Source organism: Ranitomeya imitator, chromosome 2, assembly GCF_032444005.1.
Source record: "Ranitomeya imitator isolate aRanImi1 chromosome 2, aRanImi1.pri, whole genome shotgun sequence".
Lineage (NCBI taxonomy): Eukaryota > Metazoa > Chordata > Amphibia > Anura > Dendrobatidae > Ranitomeya > Ranitomeya imitator.
Window position 1 is genome coordinate 271,154,989 of NC_091283.1, and position 18,180 is coordinate 271,173,168.

General features: G+C 49.2%; 3 protein-coding genes across 4 annotated transcripts in view; 2 read left to right on the forward strand and 1 right to left on the reverse strand.

The window, feature by feature from the left end:
- MAP2K4 (mitogen-activated protein kinase kinase 4) overlaps positions 1-6,390 on the forward strand; it is a 38,472-nt gene extending 32,082 nt beyond the window's left edge. Inside the window, exons 10-13 of one of the 2 annotated variants that reach the window (XM_069749215.1) lie at positions 4,602-4,679; positions 4,960-5,108; positions 5,486-5,531; positions 5,616-6,390. In XM_069749215.1, coding sequence (XP_069605316.1) covers positions 4,602-4,679; positions 4,960-5,108; positions 5,486-5,531; positions 5,616-5,729 — 387 coding nt within the window. In that variant the 3' untranslated portion in view covers positions 5,730-6,390. The remainder of the gene's footprint in view (positions 1-4,601; positions 4,680-4,959; positions 5,109-5,485; positions 5,532-5,615) is intronic. The other variant, XM_069749216.1, reaches the window with a different exon arrangement.
- A 2,597-nt stretch (positions 6,391-8,987) lies between these two features.
- Positions 8,988-12,620, forward strand: LOC138667858 (E3 ubiquitin/ISG15 ligase TRIM25-like). Its single transcript, XM_069755942.1, has one exon. The coding sequence runs from the start codon at positions 8,988-8,990 to the stop codon at positions 10,557-10,559; it is 1,572 nt and encodes a 523-aa protein (XP_069612043.1). The 3' UTR covers positions 10,560-12,620.
- A 4-nt stretch (positions 12,621-12,624) lies between these two features.
- Positions 12,625-15,845, reverse strand: LOC138663113 (nuclear factor 7, brain-like). The gene has a single exon (XM_069749217.1). It carries the CDS (start codon positions 15,412-15,414, stop codon positions 13,828-13,830), a length of 1,587 nt encoding a protein of 528 aa, XP_069605318.1. The 5' UTR covers positions 15,415-15,845; the 3' UTR covers positions 12,625-13,827.
- Between the last annotated feature and the right edge of the window lie 2,335 nt (positions 15,846-18,180).

Sequence of the window (18,180 nt, forward strand, 5' to 3'; positions counted from 1 at the left end):
TCTTAAGGGCTTTACAGGACGCTCCTTTTGAGCCTCTTCAAGAGGTTTCTTTGATGTTTCTCTCTTGGAAAGTTGTATTTTTAGTGGCCATAACGTCCATAAGACGGGTATCGGAGCTGGCAGCTTTTTCTTGTCGTCCTCCTTTTTTGCGATTTCATCAGGACAAGGTGGTGCTCAGACCAGCTCCATCCTTTTTGCCGAAGGTTGTTTCATCATTTCACATTAATGAAGATATTGTTCTGCCCTCTTTTTGTCCGGCACCTACGCACCGTGTAGAAAAGGCTCTCCATACGTTGGATCTGGTGAGGGCTCTGAGGAGGTACGTTTCCCGTACGGCCCCCTTTCGCCAGACGGATGCTCTATTTGTCCTTCCGCAGGGTCGCAGGAAGGGATGCGCGGCTTCAAAATCTACCCTGGCCAGATGGATAAGGGCGACCATTCAGGAGGCTTATCGCTCCATGGGCATGACGGTTCTGGCCGGAATCGAGGCTCATTCGACTAGAGCAGTGGGGGCTTCCTGGGCCGTTCGGCACCAGGCCTCAGCAGAACAGGTTTGCAAGGCTGCGACCTGGTCTAGTCTGCATACATTTGTCAAACATTATAATGTCCATTCCCAGACCTCTGCAGATTCAAGTCTGGGTAGAAGAATTCTTCAAGCGGCAGTGGCACATTTATAGACAAACATTATCTGGATGTCTTTTTCTGGTGAGTGATTTTTCCCACCCAGGGACTGCTTTAGGACATCCCACAGTCCTGTGTCCCCCAATGAGGCGAAGGAGAAATGGGGATTTTTGGTTACTCACCGTAAAATCCTTTTCTCCAAGACGCTCATTGGGGGACACAGCTCCCTCCCTGGTAGCCTTATGGCTGCTTTGGTTATATCTGATTACATTAGTCAGTAGGATCTTTTCTAGACATAAAGTTTCTGTATTTATGCTGTTATATTATTTTTTTGTGTTTTCTTTTGTTCTCCTACTGCTTTTTGCACCAAACTGGAGTCTCTGGTAGCCAGTGTCAGGGTGTATACGATGGAGGAGGAGCTAATTTTTTTTTTAAGTTTACTTAGTGTCAGCCTCCTGGCGGCAGAAGCATACACCCACAGTCCTGTGTCCCCCAATGAGCGTCTTGGAGAAAAGGATTTTACGGTGAGTAACCAAAAATCCCTATTTCCGAGCCAAGTTTGGCATTTTCGGTGCGTCTGATCCCCGGCTCATCTCCACGTCACTCGAAACGTGTTGGGTCATTCCCAGGATGAGGTCGCTCTGAGAAATGTGGTCACTCCGAGGCTAGGCTTCCTGACCAAGTAAAAATAGGGGCTGTCGTCTGCAGCTCACGGGCGTCTGTTAACCCTTCGCTTGTGAATACAGGTCAACACAAAGTATGTTATTATTGTTGTTGGTTTTATGTCACTGCACTCCTCACCAGCATTATCAGTTTCCCGGGCTGTCATGAGGTGGCGTCGCCGCACTTCTCGCCAGCGCTGTCTGTTTCCTTCGCTGTTTTGAAGTGCAGTCACTGCGCTCCTCACCAGCGTCTTCAGTTTCCCACACTGTCCGGAGGTTGCTACGCTTCTCTACTCGCCTGTGTTGTTAGTTTCCCCCGCTGTCCTGAGGTGGTGTCACCTTGCTCCTCGCCAGCGTTGTCCGTTTCTTTCTGTCCTGAGGAGGTGTCGCTGCGCTCCTCCCCAAAGTCGTCCATTTCCTGCGCTGAACTCTGGTGGCGTTGCCGCTCTTTTCCCCAGCGCTGTCCATTTCCCTCTCGGTCCCGAGGAGGTGTTGCTGCGCTCCTCACCAGTCTCGTCTGTTTGCTGCGCTGTCCTGAGGTGGCGTGGCGTCGCTTCGCTTCTCCCCAGTCATCAGTTTCCTGCACTGTCCTCAGGTGGCATCGCCTCACCCCAGCGTCATCTGTTTCCCACGCTGTCCTGAGGTGGCGTCACCACGCTCCTCATCACTGCTGTCTATTTCCATCTCTGTCCTGAGGAGGCGTCGCTGCTCTCCTCGCCAGCATCATCTGTTTCCAGCACTATCCTGAGGTTGTGTTGCTTAGCTCCTCGCCAGCATCGTCTGTTTCCCATGCTCTGCATTTCTCCAGCTTCATCCATTTCCCGTGCTGTCCTGAGGTGGCGCTCCTCCGCTCGTCTCCAGCGCTGTCTGCTTCCCGCGCTGTCCTGAGGTGGCGTCGCTCCGCTCCTTCCTAGCGCTGTCCGTTTCCTGCTCTTTCCTGAGGTGGCGTCGCTCTGCACCAGCACTGTCAGTTTCCGGTGCTGTCCTGAGGTGGCGTCGCTCCGCTCTTTCCCAGTGCTTTCCATTTCCCTCGCTGTCCTGAGGTGGCGTCGCTCCTCTCCTCCCCAGCGCTGTCCGTTCCCCTCGCTGTCCTAAGGTGGCATCGCTCCGCTCCTCCCCAGTGCTGTCCTGAGGTGGCGTTGCTCTGCTCCTCGCCAACGTTGTCTGTTTTCCACGCTGTCCTGCAGTGGCGTCGCTCCCTTCCTCAGCTGCGTTGTCAGTTTCCCATGCTGTCGTCAGGTGGAGTCGCTTCGCTCCTCGCCAGCGCTGTCCATTTCCCACACTGTCCTGAGGTGGCGTCTGTCCTCACCAGCACTGTCCTGAGTTGGCTTTGCTCCATTCTTCCCCAGCGATGTCCGTTTCCGGCGCGGTCTCTCCTCGCCAGCGCTGTCCTTACGAGGCGTCGCTCCGCTCCTCCCCATTCAGTTTCCCACTGTTTCTCAATGCTTGTAAGGGCTATGTAAGTGTTTCCATGAGCGGAGCCTGGGAACAAGGAGACGTCACACGGGCACCGGCCCAACTGATGTCATCAATTGCTCCTCGCCAACGCTGTCCTGACGTGGCGTCGCTCCACTCCTCCCTAGCGCTGTCTTGAGGTGCTGTCGTTCCTCGCCAGCGCTTTACTGACGTGGCGTCGCTCCGCTCCTCCCCCAGAGTTGTCCGTTTCCCGTGATGTCCTGAGGTGGCGTCGCTCTGCTTCTCGCCAGCGCTGTCCATTTCCTGCGCTGTCCTGAGGTGGTGTCGCTCTGCTCCTCTCCATCGCTGTCAGTTTCCCTCGCTGTCTTGAGGTGGCATCGCTCCTCTCCTTCCCAGTGCTATCAGTTTCCCGCGCTGTCCTGAGGTGGCGACGCTCCGCACCAGCGCAGTCCGTTTCCTGAGGTGGCGTCGCTGTGCTGTCCTGAGGTGGCATCACTCCACACCAGCGCTGTCAGTATCCCGCGCTGTCCAGAGGTGGCGCCGCTCCGCTCCTCCCCAGCGCTGTCAGTTTCCAGCTCTTTCTCGATGCTCTTAGGGTTATGTAAGTATAGACATGAGCGGAGCCTGGGAACGAGGCGACGTCACACGGGCATCGGCCCAACTGATGTCATCCCCTATTTATAGCCACTCAGTCTTATAACGAGCCCCCTCCACCGCCCACTCAGGGATTTTCTCAGATGAAACCACTGAGGAATCCGGGTGACGACACGGCCGGCGTGCCTGCCACAGGGAAGGCGCTGAGTCAGACGGGGCTGATGTCACCGGCCGGGGACGGGAATTCCTGCACAGCTGGAATCTGGTTAGGGATGGAGTCGCCTTTCTGAAAAGGAGCCTTATAAGTCAGTGGGGGGCGACCCTGTGGGTTACGGGTGGGGGCTGTCGGGTCCGGTGATTTCTGCCCAAAAAAGGCCATCATCGGTGACTGAGATGGAAGGGGGCCACCAGGTCCCACTGCAAGGGGGAAAAAGGGTGGGCTGCCATGGCTCACCGGGATGAAAGGGGGCTGACAGGTCCCACTGGACCAAAGGATGAAAGGGGGCCACCGGGGCTCATGGAGTGATGGGGAGGACCATTGGGGATGGGTGTGCCTTGAGGCTCACAGAGTTTCGGGGGTGTTGGAGAGTTGAAGCCCCCCTAGGCCCATGCAGTTACAAGAGGATGGAAGACTCCTGAGGCCCAGTGCCCACTATTGTCTCCATCTACCTTCAGAGCTGCATTCACACTTCTGCTTGATCCTGGAGAAGAGCCCATTCTTTTTCCCAGTCAGAAAAAGACAACCTGTTTGAGTGCAGCTCTGGAAGTGACAGGAGTAGATGCCGCTCCTGTGGGGTCCTCTGTCAGTGACAGTAGATCCTGCTTCTATGGGGTCCTCTGGCAGTTACGGGAGTAGATCCCGCTCCCGTGGGGGTCCTCTGGCAGTTACGGGAGTAGATCCCGCTCCCGTGGGGGTCCTCTGGCAGTTACGGGAGTAGATCCCGCTCCCATTGGGTCCTCTGGCAGTGACAGGAGTAGATCCCGCCCCTGTGGGGTCCTCACACTTCCCGCATATTTCTTCTCCCATGGCTTGAGCGCCACCATAGGCTTTGCATCCGGTCCACACAATGTCCCACCCCTCTGCTGTCAGCACTGAATGGAAACCATGCTCGTCATCCGTCCATGACTCCGTACTTCACACAGCTGGGGGTTTGTTACACTTGCAGCCTTCACTCCAGACTGATACATTGTGACAGTATTGTCCATGACAGTTAATGATCCGCAGTGGCTGACAGGGTAATATTCTAACATAAGGCGATGACTTCTCCAAAGTTTTTATCAACTTTTTTTTTTAATTTTATTTTGTAGCCGGAAAGGATAGACCCGAGTGCGTCAAGGCAGGGGTACGACGTGCGCTCGGACGTGTGGAGCCTCGGGATCACGCTGGTGAGTTGCATGTCATCCTCCTCTGGCTCGCCCCCGGTCAGCGCGTCGCGTGCCCCCTCTCCTTCTCTGTCTCACCCCCGGTTGCCCTCTCTCCTTCTCTGGCTCACCCCCGGTCAGCGCGTCGCGTGCCCCCGGTCAGCGTGTCACATGCCCCCTCTCCTCCTCTGGCTCGACCACCGGTCAGCGCGTCATGTGCCTCCTCTAAGTAGGTCAGCGCGTCACATGCCCCCCCGCCTCCTCCCGGCATCATCGACCCCTCCCCCCCCCTCCATTTCCACAGTATGAATTGGCCACTGGAAGCTTCCCGTACCCCAAGTGGAACAGCGTATTTGACCAATTGACGCAGGTGGTGAAGGGAGACCCCCCGCAGCTCTGCAACTCTGACGAGAGGGAGTTCTCCCCCAGTTTTATCAACTTCGTCAACCTGTGGTAAGTGGCGAGAAGCTTTTACTCCGCAGCCTTAAAGCGACGTAAACATCTGATCTTTCCTCCTGGTGAGGAGAGAAGGAAATATCGGACTTTTCATCTTGGTTTCGTAACCCTTTCCTGGCCACTGCAAATTATTGAGAAGGAATGGCGGTGGCACCATCTGGAGGCATGGGCGGTGTACTGTGCATGGGACTCCTCTGCCATCTGCTGGCCAGCTGGTGTACTACAGAGAAGAGAAGTTGAGCTGTTGCTGCCATCTACTGGTGAACAATAGTAACTGAGAACTTTCCTGGAGATTTGCACTCATTAACCCTTTCTTGTGTTTCCGTTCTTTTAATTATTTACATATCTAACTTCCCCCCCCCTCCTTTTGGCAGCCTTACCAAGGACGAATCTAAAAGGCCAAAGTACAGAGAACTTCTGGTGAGTAAGGCCGTAAAAATCCTCCAAAAATTGGACCTTAACTCTTTTTCCTATAGCATGTGGACTTCCCTTCTGTCCCCACAGAAACACCCTTTCATCGTGATGTATGAGGAGCGATACGTGGACGTCGCCACTTACGTCATCAAAATCCTGGATCAGATGCCGGCCACCCCCAGCTCCCCGATGTATGTCGATTGACCTTGCTGCCACCCAAAACTCTAGAAAATGGCGACAAAAAAAATATTAAAAAAAAGGCTGGAAGCGAACCACATGCAGATAGAGATGTCATCGCACGACTAGTCGTGACTTATCCTCTCTCGCTCCGGCACCTCGTGCAATAAGATCCGTGTTTTGTTTCCTCTCTTTCCATTGTGTCCGTACGCTAAAGTCACATGTAAATCGCATCCCGTTAATCCGCTGGTCGCACCGGGGGCTGAAACGCGTCGTCTTTCTGCCCCGACCAGTGAGACTGGAACAAAAAACCATCTCCGCTGCTGCCCAAACTAAAGAAGGCGTCATTGAGGGGTCACCCCGGAGGAGTCGCGAGAACAAGACCTGGCGTCATCGCCCTCTCCCAGAGGTGGCGGTCGAGGCAAAGAATATGAATTATATAGAAATATATATTTTTTTTATTATTTTTAAATAAAAAAACAAAAAAAAAATGTTCTTCACAAAGTGCAATAGGTTAACCGATTCTCCGCCAGGCGGTACCGCGATGGGGTCCGCTCTGGACTCACACTTTTTTTTTTGCCCCTGGAGTTTAACTAATTAAATCCTGTTCTGCGAATTATAAGTATTTTATGTTGTTGCGAGTGTCGGTTGAATTTTATTTTTCCCCCTTTTTTTTTTTTTTTTTTTTTTTTTTAAAGAATCAAAAAAATCTCTACCAAAACACACAAAAAACCATGATGTTGCATTGAAGAAATCTAACATTAAATATTAAGAGATGGATTATAACGCTTTGTGGAAGTGACTTTTCCTTACTCTGTTGGATAAATTGTGTTTTATTTGTTTTTAGCTTTTTTTTTTTTTTTTTTTTTTTATCTACATCTTACAGAAAAAAAAAAACTTCACACAAAACAGAAAAAGCTAAAATTAAACCTCAGGAGGAAGTAGTGCCGCCTCCTTGTATGGCCTGGGAGTGGGGAGGGCCTCTGGGGTACCTCAGAATTGGGGATGGCATACAACAAGTTTGATTGGCCATCACCATTACTGACAACTTCTGGGGTATTTGTCAGGGACTGCATTTGTCAGCGTTCGAGCACTATCTCTCCGCTTCCAGGGTGTTTGATTGTTATGGGTGGCTTCTAGGACCCGTCATCATTAAGGCACTGCCTCCAGGGTGTTTGATCGTTAGGCGGCCTCTAAGAACCGTCAGTGTTGGGGCATTGCCTCTAGAACTAGTCAGCGTTGGGGCACCACCTCCTGAGTGATCGTTAGGGCTGGCCTCTAGGACCCACCAGCATTGGGGCACCACCTTCGGGGCGTTAGATCTTTGGGGGCGTTTGATCTTTTGGTGGCAGCCTCTAGGACCCATCAGCTTTAGGACACTGCCTTCGGAGTATTCGATTGTTACGGGTGGCCTATGGGACCCGTTAACGTTGGGGCATCGCCTTCTGGGTGTTTGATCGTTAGGGGAGGAATCTAGAACCAGTCAGAGTTGGGGTATCACCTGCTGGATGTTTGATCGTTAGGGGCAGCCTCTAGGACCCATGAGCATTGGGACATCACCTCCAGTGTGCTTGATCGTTAGAGGTGACCTCTAGGAACTATCAGCATTGGGGCACCGCCTCCAGAGCATTTGATCGTTAGGAGTGGCCTATTGGACCCATCAGCACTGATTCACTGCCTCCAGGGTGTTTGATCGCTACAGTCGGCTTCTAGAATCTGTCAGCGTTGTGGCACTGCCTCCTGAGTGATCATTAGAGGTGACCTCTAGGATCCATCAGCGTTAGGGCACCACCTTCTGGGTGTTTGATCGTTAGGAGTGGCCTATGGGACCCATCAGTGTTAGTTCACTGCCTCCTGGGTGTTTGATCGTTAGCAGAGGCATCTAGATCCGGTCAGTGTTGGGGTACCGCATCCAGGGTGTTTGATCATTAGGGGCTTTCTCTAGGACCAGACAGCGTTGTGGCACTGCTTTCTGAGTGATCATTAGATGCGGCCTCTAGGAACCTTCAGCTTTGGGACACTGCCTCCGGGGCGTTTGATCTTTGGAGGCGGCCTCTTGGACCCGTCAGCATTAGGGAACTGCCTTCAGGGTGTTTCATCGTTAAGGGTGATTTCTAGGACAAATCGGCGTTGTGGCACTGCCTCCTGAGTGATCGTTAGAGGTGACCTCTAGGACCCATCAGCGTTGAGGCACCGCCTTTGGGGGCGGCCTCTAGGACCTGTCAGTGTTGGGGTACCGCCTCCAGGGTGTTTGATCATTAGGGGCTTTCTCTAGGACCAGACAGCGTTGTGGCACTGCTTTCTGAGTGATTGTTAGAAGTGGCCTCTAGGAACCTTCAGCTTTGGGGCACTGCCTCCGTGGCGTTTGTTCTTTGGAGGTGGCCTCTTGGACCCGTCAGCATTAGGGCTCTGCCTCCAGGGTGTTTGATCATTAGGGCCAGCCTCTAGGACCCGACAGCTTTAGGGTACCGCCTTCGGGGCATTTGTTAGCGGCAGCCTCCAGGATCCGTCAGCATTGGGTCACCACCTCTGCGGTGTCTAATCGTTAGGGTGGCCTCTCGGACTGGTCAGTGACACCACCTATCACCAGATGTCTGTCCAACACATAGGGGATGGATCTAATCCTGTGAGGCTCTGAGACCGTATCACATATGATAGGATTAGATACGCGGCTCAGCAGACTGTATCACACAGGATAGGATTAGATACGCGGCTCAGCAGACGGTATCACACAGGATTAGATACGCGGCTCAGCAGACGGTATCACACAGGAGAGGATTAGATACGCGGCTCAGCAGACGGTATCACACAGGAGAGGATTAGATACGCGGCTCAGCAGACGGTATCACACAGGAGAGGATTAGATACGCGGCTCAGCAGACGGTATCACACAGGAGAGGATTAGATACGCGGCTCAGCAGACGGTATCACACAGGAGAGGATTAGATACGCGGCTCAGCAGACGGTATCACACAGGAGAGGATTAGATACGCGGCTCAGCAGACGGTATCACACAGGAGAGGATTAGATACGCGGCTCAGCAGACGGTATCACACAGGAGAGGATTAGATACGCGGCTCAGCAGACGGTATCACACAGGAGAGGATTAGATACGCGGCTCAGCAGACGGTATCATAAAAGTGAGGATTAGATACGCGGCTCAGCAGACGGTATCATAAAAGTGAGGATTAGATGCACCGACCATTGCTGAGAGTGTGATCTCGTGTGGTACGTTGGACGAGATCTGACAGTGTTATGTACGGAGTCTCGCTCCGGCGCTTTATTATGACGTCATTGTCATCCTGCTGCCAACACGAGCTGAGCTGCTCCATCTGCCTGGACATCTACACGGACCCAGTCACCCTGAGCTGTGGACACAACTTCTGCCGGGACTGTATTAGTCGAGCGTTGGACACTCAGGACCAGGTTGGAGTTTATTCCTGCCCTGACTGCAGAGAAGACTTCCTGGAGCGTCCATCCATGAGGAGAAACGTAACCCTGGGGAACATCGCTCAGGGCCTCTTCTCCGCTCCAGAAGCTGAGGTGTCTGGGATCTACTGCACCTTCTGTGACTTTCCAGTCCCAGCCGTGAAGTCCTGTGTGCAGTGCGAGACCTCCATGTGCCGCCACCATTTGATGAGGCATGACCGCTCTGTAGAACATACGGTCACTCCACCGAGGGCTTCACCGAGGAGTAAAAAGTGCAACGTCCACCACGAAGTCTTCGAATATTACTGTTGTGTGGACTCGGTCGGTATCTGTGACCAGTGCGTGTCTTCTGGACATAGTGGACATAAGGTGGAATTACTGAGCGATGCTACTCGGATGAGGAAGGAGGCCATGAGAAACTTTCAGCAGAAACTCACAACAGCCATTGAGGAGATGGAGAAGAGCATCCAGAGTCTGCGCGAACGAGACACTCAAGAAAAAGCAAATAGTTTAACCAAAAGAGTGATAGCTATGTTGGGAGACATAAGGGGACAATTGGATGCCCTTGAGGAGAAGGTTCTGAGTGAGATCTCCAGCCAGAAAGAGCAGGTGTCACTCTCAATCTTGGGGAGGATCCAAAATCTGGAACTTCAGAAGAAAGAGTTGTGTGAGGAAATGTCTCGTGTGAAGGAGCTGAGCGCCATTGCAGACCCGATCGCCTTACTGCAGGAATCTCCAGGTGTTAACTTCTGGGATGCTCAGGTCACAGTAAGGGAGAAGAAAAGTTCTGAGGGTAAGCATCATGGCGTAGACCATCTAGATGAAAGTTTAATCTCTGAGATGTTTGAAGAAGCTCTACTGAAGATTATGACCAGTGTAAAATCATGGCTCAGCGGGCCAAGGTGGACAAGTCTACTGCTGGATATTAACACTGCTGGAAACCACGTCCACCTGTCAGATGACTTCAAAACTGCCTCCTGGTCCAAAGAGAACCAAGCCTATCCAGAAACGTCAGAGAGATTCCAGTACCCACAGATACTAAGCACCGATGGCTTCAGTACAGGCCAGCATTACTGGGAGGTGGAGACCAGTGACACTAGAGGATGGAGGATCGGGATGTGTTACCCCACCATGGACCGGACCGGAGACGAGTCGTATATCGGGGACAACAAGAAGTCATGGTGTTTGCGTTGGCAGAAGAATCAGTACTCCGTCCTCCATGACAATGTGGAGACCATGTTATCGACGGAGCCTTCATGTCATCGATTGAGGATGTGTCTAGACTATGAGGCTGGGATGCTGTCATTTTACGAAGCATGTGACCCCATCCAACACCTGCACACCTTCACTGCCACCTTCACAGAGCCCCTCCATGTTGGTTTTCGGTTACTTAAATCTTGGGTGAAAATTATCAATCCAGAAGAATAATTAGGGGAAGATCAGTTATGGAAGAATGTGCCCTGAACTGGATCATTGCTGGTCCACTTTGTGAAGGGGTGGAAATATCCTACCAAAGGATGGCACTGAGTCTGCAGGCAGCAGATAAGGTTCTCCTCCCCTTGCAGAGACATCTGCAGCTTCTCCGCCATACAGTGGTGCCTTTGTAAGCAAGGCCGACCTCCTCCATTCAGCTGTGGCCCCTAAGATCTTGACTTAGGGCCCTCATTGAACAATAGTGATGTGCCTAACATTATCTGGACATGGACTTATCCACTATTGGAGGACCAGGCTCTGCCCCATGATGTGTGCAGAAGAAGAGAGGACGATCGCATCTGCCGACTTCAGAGCCATTAGGGTAAGTTCACACAGGCCTTTTTTGCTGCGTAATTTTGCAGCTTTTTTATGCTAATTTAGGCTACTTTCACACTAGTGTCGGGCAATTTCCGTCGCAATGCGTCGTTATGGAGAAAAAACGCATCCTGCAAAGTTGCCTGCAGGATGCGCTTTTTCTCCATAGACTTTCATTTGCGACGGATTGCTACACGTGCGACGGATGCGTTATGTTTTTGCAGTCCGTTGGGACAAAAAAACGTTCCATGCAACATTTTTTTTTCCGTCGGTTCCCCTTTTTCCGCCCCCTCCTCCCCGAACCTTACAATGGGGCAGCGGATGCGTTGTAAAACTGCATCCGCTGCCCCCGTTGTTCTTTTTTTTTTTTCACAGCTAGCGTCGGGACAACGAATAGCGACGGCCCCGTACCGACGCTAGTGTGAAAGTAGCCTTTGGTGCGGTTTTTTTTCCAGGCTAATGTCCTTGGATTTTCAGCAGCAAAAATGCAGCAAATAATGATACCTGCGTTTTTGCTGCGTTTTTTTTCAACACCCATTCAAGTCAATGGATGAAAAAAACGCAGCAAAAACGCTGAAAGAAGTGACATGCTCTATGTAAAAAAAAACGCAGCAAAGCACAAAATACTGATCAAACAAAAAACCAATGTGTGTACATGAGATTTCTGAAATCTCAGGCTTTGCTGGTACTGTAAAAAGCAGCTGAAAATTAGCATAAAAAAACAGCAAAAATACGCAGCAAAAAAGTCCTGTGTGAACGTACCCTCAGATGTAGCAGGGGGCAGCCAGGGTATTTGCTCCGGGTGTTGGGTGTCATGGGGCGCCAGTGAGCCACTTTACCCAAACTGAGGTACAGACGGTAGATACAAGGTCCAAACAAGGGGAATTTAAATACACTGCTCATCAGACAGTATCACACAGAATAGGATTAGATACACAGCTCAGCAGTTGGTATGACACAGGATTGGATTAGATACACAGCTCAGCAGTCAGTATCACACAGGAGAGGATTAGATACACAGCTCAGCAGTCAGTATCACACAGGAGAGGATTAGATACACGGCTCAGCAGACAGTATCACACAGGATAGGATTAGATACACGGCTCTGCAGACAGTATCACACAGGAGAGGATTAGATACACAGCTCAGCAGTCAGTATCACACATAGGATTAGATACACAGCTGAGCAGTCAGTTTCACACAGGATAGGATTAGATTCACAGCTCAGCAGTCAATATCACACAGGAGAGGATTAGATACATGGCTCAGCAGACGGTATTACACAGGATAGGATTAGATACACAGCTCAGCAGATGATATCACACAGGAAAGGATTAGATACAGTAGACGGTATCACATGGGATAGGATTGGATGCAGTAGACGGTGTCACACGGGATAGGATTAGATGCAGTAGACGGTATCACACGGGATAGGATTAGATGCAGTAGATGGTATCACACAGGATAGGATTAGATGCAGTAGACGGTATCACACAGGATAGGATTAGATGCAGTAGACGGTATCACACAGGATAGGATTAGCTGCAGTAGACGGTATCACACTAGCTGTTATAGGGACATTATAGAGGGTGTAGGGACCTCTTTGTCTTCCATGATCAGTATCGGCCATGTACCCAGCGATGAGACCACTAGCATGACTGGTAATAATCCCCCACACCGAGGAGAATAATAAATTATTTATAAATGTGTTGAATTTTTTTTATTTTTCAAAAAGCCACAACATGACATGATTGTGCACCGCTAGACAAACATAGCTGCTTCTGAAAAAAACAGTGCCACTCCTGTCCTCAGGTTGTGTCTGGTACTGCAGCTCCGCTTCATTAAATTCAATGTGACTGAGCTGCAATACCGCACGCGACCTGTAGAAAGGTATGGCGCTGTTTGTGGAAGAAGGCAGTCAAGGTTTTCTCATCTGTTACAATTCTTTATCTATGATATAAGCAAAATCTGAAATCACACAACTAGATCTCGTACCCCGGTGGTAAAGTGAGGACCATCCCCTCCACATCTACTGCTACTACACTGGCTTAGTAAATAAGAGAAGCCACTGCCAAAATTCTGTCTATTGAAAGTCAGCGCCACCATCAGGGCAGTAGCGGGAGCACTGCGGTCGGTGGCATTGCCACAATTATTCATCTTCTGCCCAACGCAATGGGATATAAATCATTTTACTTTAGTGTGACCCCTTCTTCTCAACACATACCTCTCTTCTTCCACCCCTAAACTCTACTGCGCCGTAAAGCTTCCCGATAAACTGCCTGTCAGGCTGCCCCTGGCGAATTCCATTACTACCGACCCTTCTCCCATAGAGCTCTGCTACTCTCTCCCCCTACTCTTTCACCCCTCAATGACATGTCAATTAGGGGGCACAATGAAAATATACAAGTCCAATATGACTGGTGACCTTGTTGCTTGTCCAAGACTCACGAATGTCCAATTTCTCCATCTTCACCACCATATAAATCCATTTGTAATCCATTCAGGAATCTTGAAGGTTCAATGATAACCCTTCAAAGTTGGCCATCTTTAGTTGTCATCGAGAGAAGACAGCATTTGGAGAATTTCTGAATCCATGAGAAGGCTCCTTTAAAATGGCAGAAGAACACTTCTTGTCTTGAGCTGGAGTGAATTTTCAAGGTCCTCCAGCCGTCTCCGAGACCTGAAGCTTCCATACTAACTCTTGTAAAGTAGCCATATTTGTTGTCATCTCAAGAACGGCAGTCAATGAAACGATGGAACAGTTCAGAATTATTGAGCATGCTCCTCAAAAAGGGTAGAAAGATAATCCTTGCTTTGAATCAAAGTGAATTTTCGAAGATTTCTCAATGTTGAGAAGAAGGAGGACCACTTGATTGTCCATAAGTGACTTAGACTTCTTAAAACATCCTCAATTGCAGATCTTTATGCACCCATCCTTCAGTACACAGAAGGCGGCATGGAGAGGCTCGGTGAAGGTGGTGGTGAAGGTGTGAAGGTGCCTTATGGGGTCATTGAGCTCATAGAAAGACAACTCCCCGGCCTCATAGTCCAGATAGACCCTGAACTTGTGAGACCTTTGTTGAGGTAACTGGACAACCTTGCTGTCATGCATGACTGAATACAGGTTGCTGTTATTGTAGTAGACCTTACGCAAGCACCAGGACTTCTTATTATCCCCAATCCATGACTGGTGCCCGCTCCGGTCAATGCTGGGATAACACATCCCCACTCTCCAGTTTCCTGTCTTGCTGGTCTCCACCTCAAAATAACGGCGTCCTGTGCAGAAGCTCCTGGTGCTCAATACTTGAGGATCCTGAAATCTTCGGGTCGTTTCTGGACAGTTGAGCTTAACCTGGGACCAGGATGCCGTCTTCAGGTCGTACGATATTTTGACATTTTTACAAGCGGTATTCACATCCAGGAGAATCTCTGTAGGGGCCTGGATGTTGATTCCTTTTTTTACATTTTTCAGTACTTGGGATAAACCTTGTATGAGTGTCTCCGAGATCAAACCTTCATCCACATTTTCTGTGATGTCCAACTTGTTAGCATTCTTCCCCTCATTCTTGTTCTCCACCATAAAGACACCACAAAAATTGTCTCCCTTTGACTCCTGTTCTTGTAAAATGGCCATTGGTTCAGTCATGTTGCACAACTGATTGACGTACAGTATTTTGCTGTATATCTCATCTTTCTGGATGTCCAGCTGTTGGATCAGGTTGAAGGTGGTGAAAGCTGCGTGGTCTTGCTGTTTGGAGATATCACTTAGGACCTTCTTCTCAAGGTCCTCCAGCTGTCTCCGAATGTCTCTAAAGATGGCAGTGACTCTCCTTCTTATTCCAGACGCCTTCTCTTGTACTCCTCTTCTGCCCTCCTGAAGGTCCCGCACTCTTTTTTCTGTTTCTGCTTTTTTGGAGTTCAGGTTCTTCAGAAGAATGTTCATCTTGTCCTTCTTCTTCTTGGCAGCTTCTTCAAGGAGCTCCACCTGATGGCCCTGGTGTTCACTTGCCAGACAACAAGTGACACATATAAAAGCAGAATCTTCCAAGCAGTAATACTCCAGAGTCTTCTTATGGATGGAACATTTTCCATCCTGTACGAAAGCTGTAGGGCCTGATAGAACATGTTCTCTTGACTTACTATGGACTCTCAGGTGTCTATCACATAAGGACACTTTACACGACAGACATGATTTCGCAGCAGGTACTGGAGAGTGATTACAGTAGCTGCAAAATACTGAACTCTCTGGTTGGAGCGTGTGGAAATGTTCTGCTATGTTCCTCAGTGCGATCGTTGTATACAGCAATGGACGATCTTGGAATTCTTCTCGGCAATCAGGACAGGTATAAACCCCAGAGCCTTCCTGAGTATCCAGAGCCTGATCAATACATTCCCGGCAGAAGTTGTGTCCACATCTTAGGGTGACGGGATCTGTATAGATGTTCAAACAGATGGAGCAGCTCAGCTCGTCCCTCACATCGGAGGAGGCCATCATTGAAACTGAAAATCTCTCTTGGATATTTGCAGTTGAAGTCGTGACGAGGCAACTTTTTTTAACTCTAAAGTGTCCTGAAGAACCTTTTGCAATTGCATAAGTCACTATCGCCTCCACTCAAGGGTTGTATATTCAGGCCTGATGAAGACTTGGGTTTTTGTATTGACCAATTGGGTGGTTTAGATTTGTGGAGATGTCCACCCACATCTGACCTCACTGTGGATCTTCAGTCAAGTCTTTCATATCAGGGGTATTAATATACATATATTCTATATGTTCTCCTCCAATTCATGTGCCATGGATGGACAAAGCATGTTAATGAGCATCATTACCATAAGGTCCTCATCTCTAGGAGAATCTCAGGAGTAACTTACTTTCTGAACATACATCAAGGAGTTAATATGTATCAGAAGGAAAACATAGAACGACAATTGGCCATGGGTGGGATGACAGGAAAGACTTCTGCACCACTGAGATAACCATTACTGGTCATGTCTGATAAGTCTTGTGCCTTACATGACACTGAAGGTTTATTTACATCGTGTATTAACAGAGCTGGTGGTGAGTTCACTGTACAGCCAGCTGCTGCAGAACCTCTTTTAACCCCTTCATGACCCAGCCTATTTTGACCTTAAAGACCTTGCCGTTTTTTGCAATTCTGACCAGTGTCCCTTTATGAGGTAATAACTCAGGAACGCTTCAACGGATCCTAGCGGTTCTGAGATTGTTTTTTCATGACATATTGGGCTTCATGTTAGTGGTAAATTTAGGTCAATAAATTCTGCGTTTATTTGTGATAAAAACGGAAATTTGGCGAAAGTTTTGAAAATTTCACAACTTTCACATTTTGAATTTTTATTCTGTTAAACCAGAGAGTTATGTGACACAAAATAGTTAATAAATAACATTTCCCACATGTATACTTTACATCAACACAATTTTGGAAACAAAATTTTTTTTTTGCTAGGAAGTTATAAGGGTTAAAATTTGACCAGCGATTTCTCATTTTTACAACGAAATTTACAAAACCATTTTTTTTAGGGACCACCTCACATTTGAAGTCAGTGTGAGGGGTCTATATGGCTGAAAATACCCAAAAGTGACACCATTCTAAAAACTGCACCCCTCAAGGTACTCAAAACCACATTCAAAAAGTTTATTAACCCTTCAGGTGCTTCACAGCAGCAGAAGCAACATGGAAGGAAAAAATGAACATTTAACTTTTTAGTCACAAAAATTATCTTTTAGCAACAATTTTTTTTATTTTCCCAATGGTAAAAGGAGAAACTGAACCACAAAAGTTGTTGTCCAATTTGTCCTGAGTACGCTGATACCTCATATGTGGGGGTAAACCACTGTTTGGGCGCACGGCAGGGCTTGGAAGGGAAGGAGCGCCATTGGACTTTTTGAATGAAAAATTGGCTCCACTCTTTAGCGGACACCATGTCACGTTTGGAGAGCCCCCGTGTGCCTAAAAATTGGAGCTCCCCCACAAGTGACCCCTTTCTGGAAACTAGACGCCCCAAGGAACTTATCTAGATGCATAGTGAGCACTTTGAACCCCCAGGTGCTTCACAAATTGATCTGTAAGGCCATGTTCACACAGTGCGTTTTTTACTGCGGAACCGCAGCGGTATTGCCGCTGCGCTTCCGCAGCAGTTTTCCATGCAGGGTACATAACAATGTAACCCTATGGAAAACAGTCACTGCTGTGCACATGGTCCGTAATTTCGTTTAAAAAGCCGCGCAGAATAGCTGCAGCAAAAAAGAAGGAGCATGTCACTTCTTTTTCCTGAACCGCAGCGGTTCTGCACCCATAGACCTCCATTGTGAGGTCAAAATCGCAGTAAAACCCGCAGATCAAAAATATATCTGCGGGTTTTACTGCGATTTGATGTGCAGAACCGCTGCAGCAGGAAGTGCGGGGGAGCGGGCGGAAGTGCGTGGGCGGAGTGTGGCTGCCCCCCCGTGCTCCGATCCCGCCCCCCCGTGCTCCGATGCCCCCCCCCCCGTGCTCCGATGCCCCCCCGTGCTCCGATGCCCCCCCCCAGTGCGCCGATGCCCCCCCCGTGCCCTAATCTCCCCCCCTTATACTTACCCGGCGTCCCGGTGTCCGTCCGGCCGTCTTCTCCCTGGGCGCCGCCATCTTGCAAAATGGCGGGCGCATGCGCAGTGCGCCCGCCGAATCTGCCGGCCGGCAGATTCGCTCCAAAGTGCATTTTGATCACTGAGATATAACCTATCTCAGTGATCAAAATAAAAAAATAGTAAATGACACCCCCCCCACTTTGTCACCCCCATTGGTAGGGACAATAAAAAAATTAAGAATTTTTTTTTTTTTTTTTCACTAAGGTTAGAATAGGGGTAGGGTTAGGGTTAGGGGTAGGGTTAGGGGTAGGGTTAGGGTATTTTCAGCCATTTTAGCCCTAAAAAGCTTCCTAGGAAACACACAGTCTCTGCATAGAAAACTGCATAAAAAAGGATAAAAAAACGCATCAAAAAACGCATCAAGAAAGGACAAAAAAAGGACCAAAAAAAGGACCTGCGTTTTCTGCCAAGAGCTGCAGTTTTTTTAAAAAAACTGTCCTGAAAAAAAAAGGATGGAAATCCTGAACGTGTGAACATACCCTAAAAATGAAAAAGTACTTTTTTTTTCACAAAAAAATTCTTTTCGCCTCAATTTTTTCATTTTCACATGGGCAATAGGATAAAATGAATCATAAAATTTGTTGGGCAATTTCTCCCGAGTACGACGATACCTCATAT

Bases quoted from the DNA above. Each gene is read 5' to 3' on its own strand.
- LOC138667858 (XM_069755942.1), top strand. From the start codon at position 8,988: ATGACGTCATTGTCATCCTGCTGCCAACACGAGCTGAGCTGCTCCATC.
- LOC138663113 (XM_069749217.1), bottom strand. From the start codon at position 15,414: ATGATGGCCTCCTCCGATGTGAGGGACGAGCTGAGCTGCTCCATCTGT.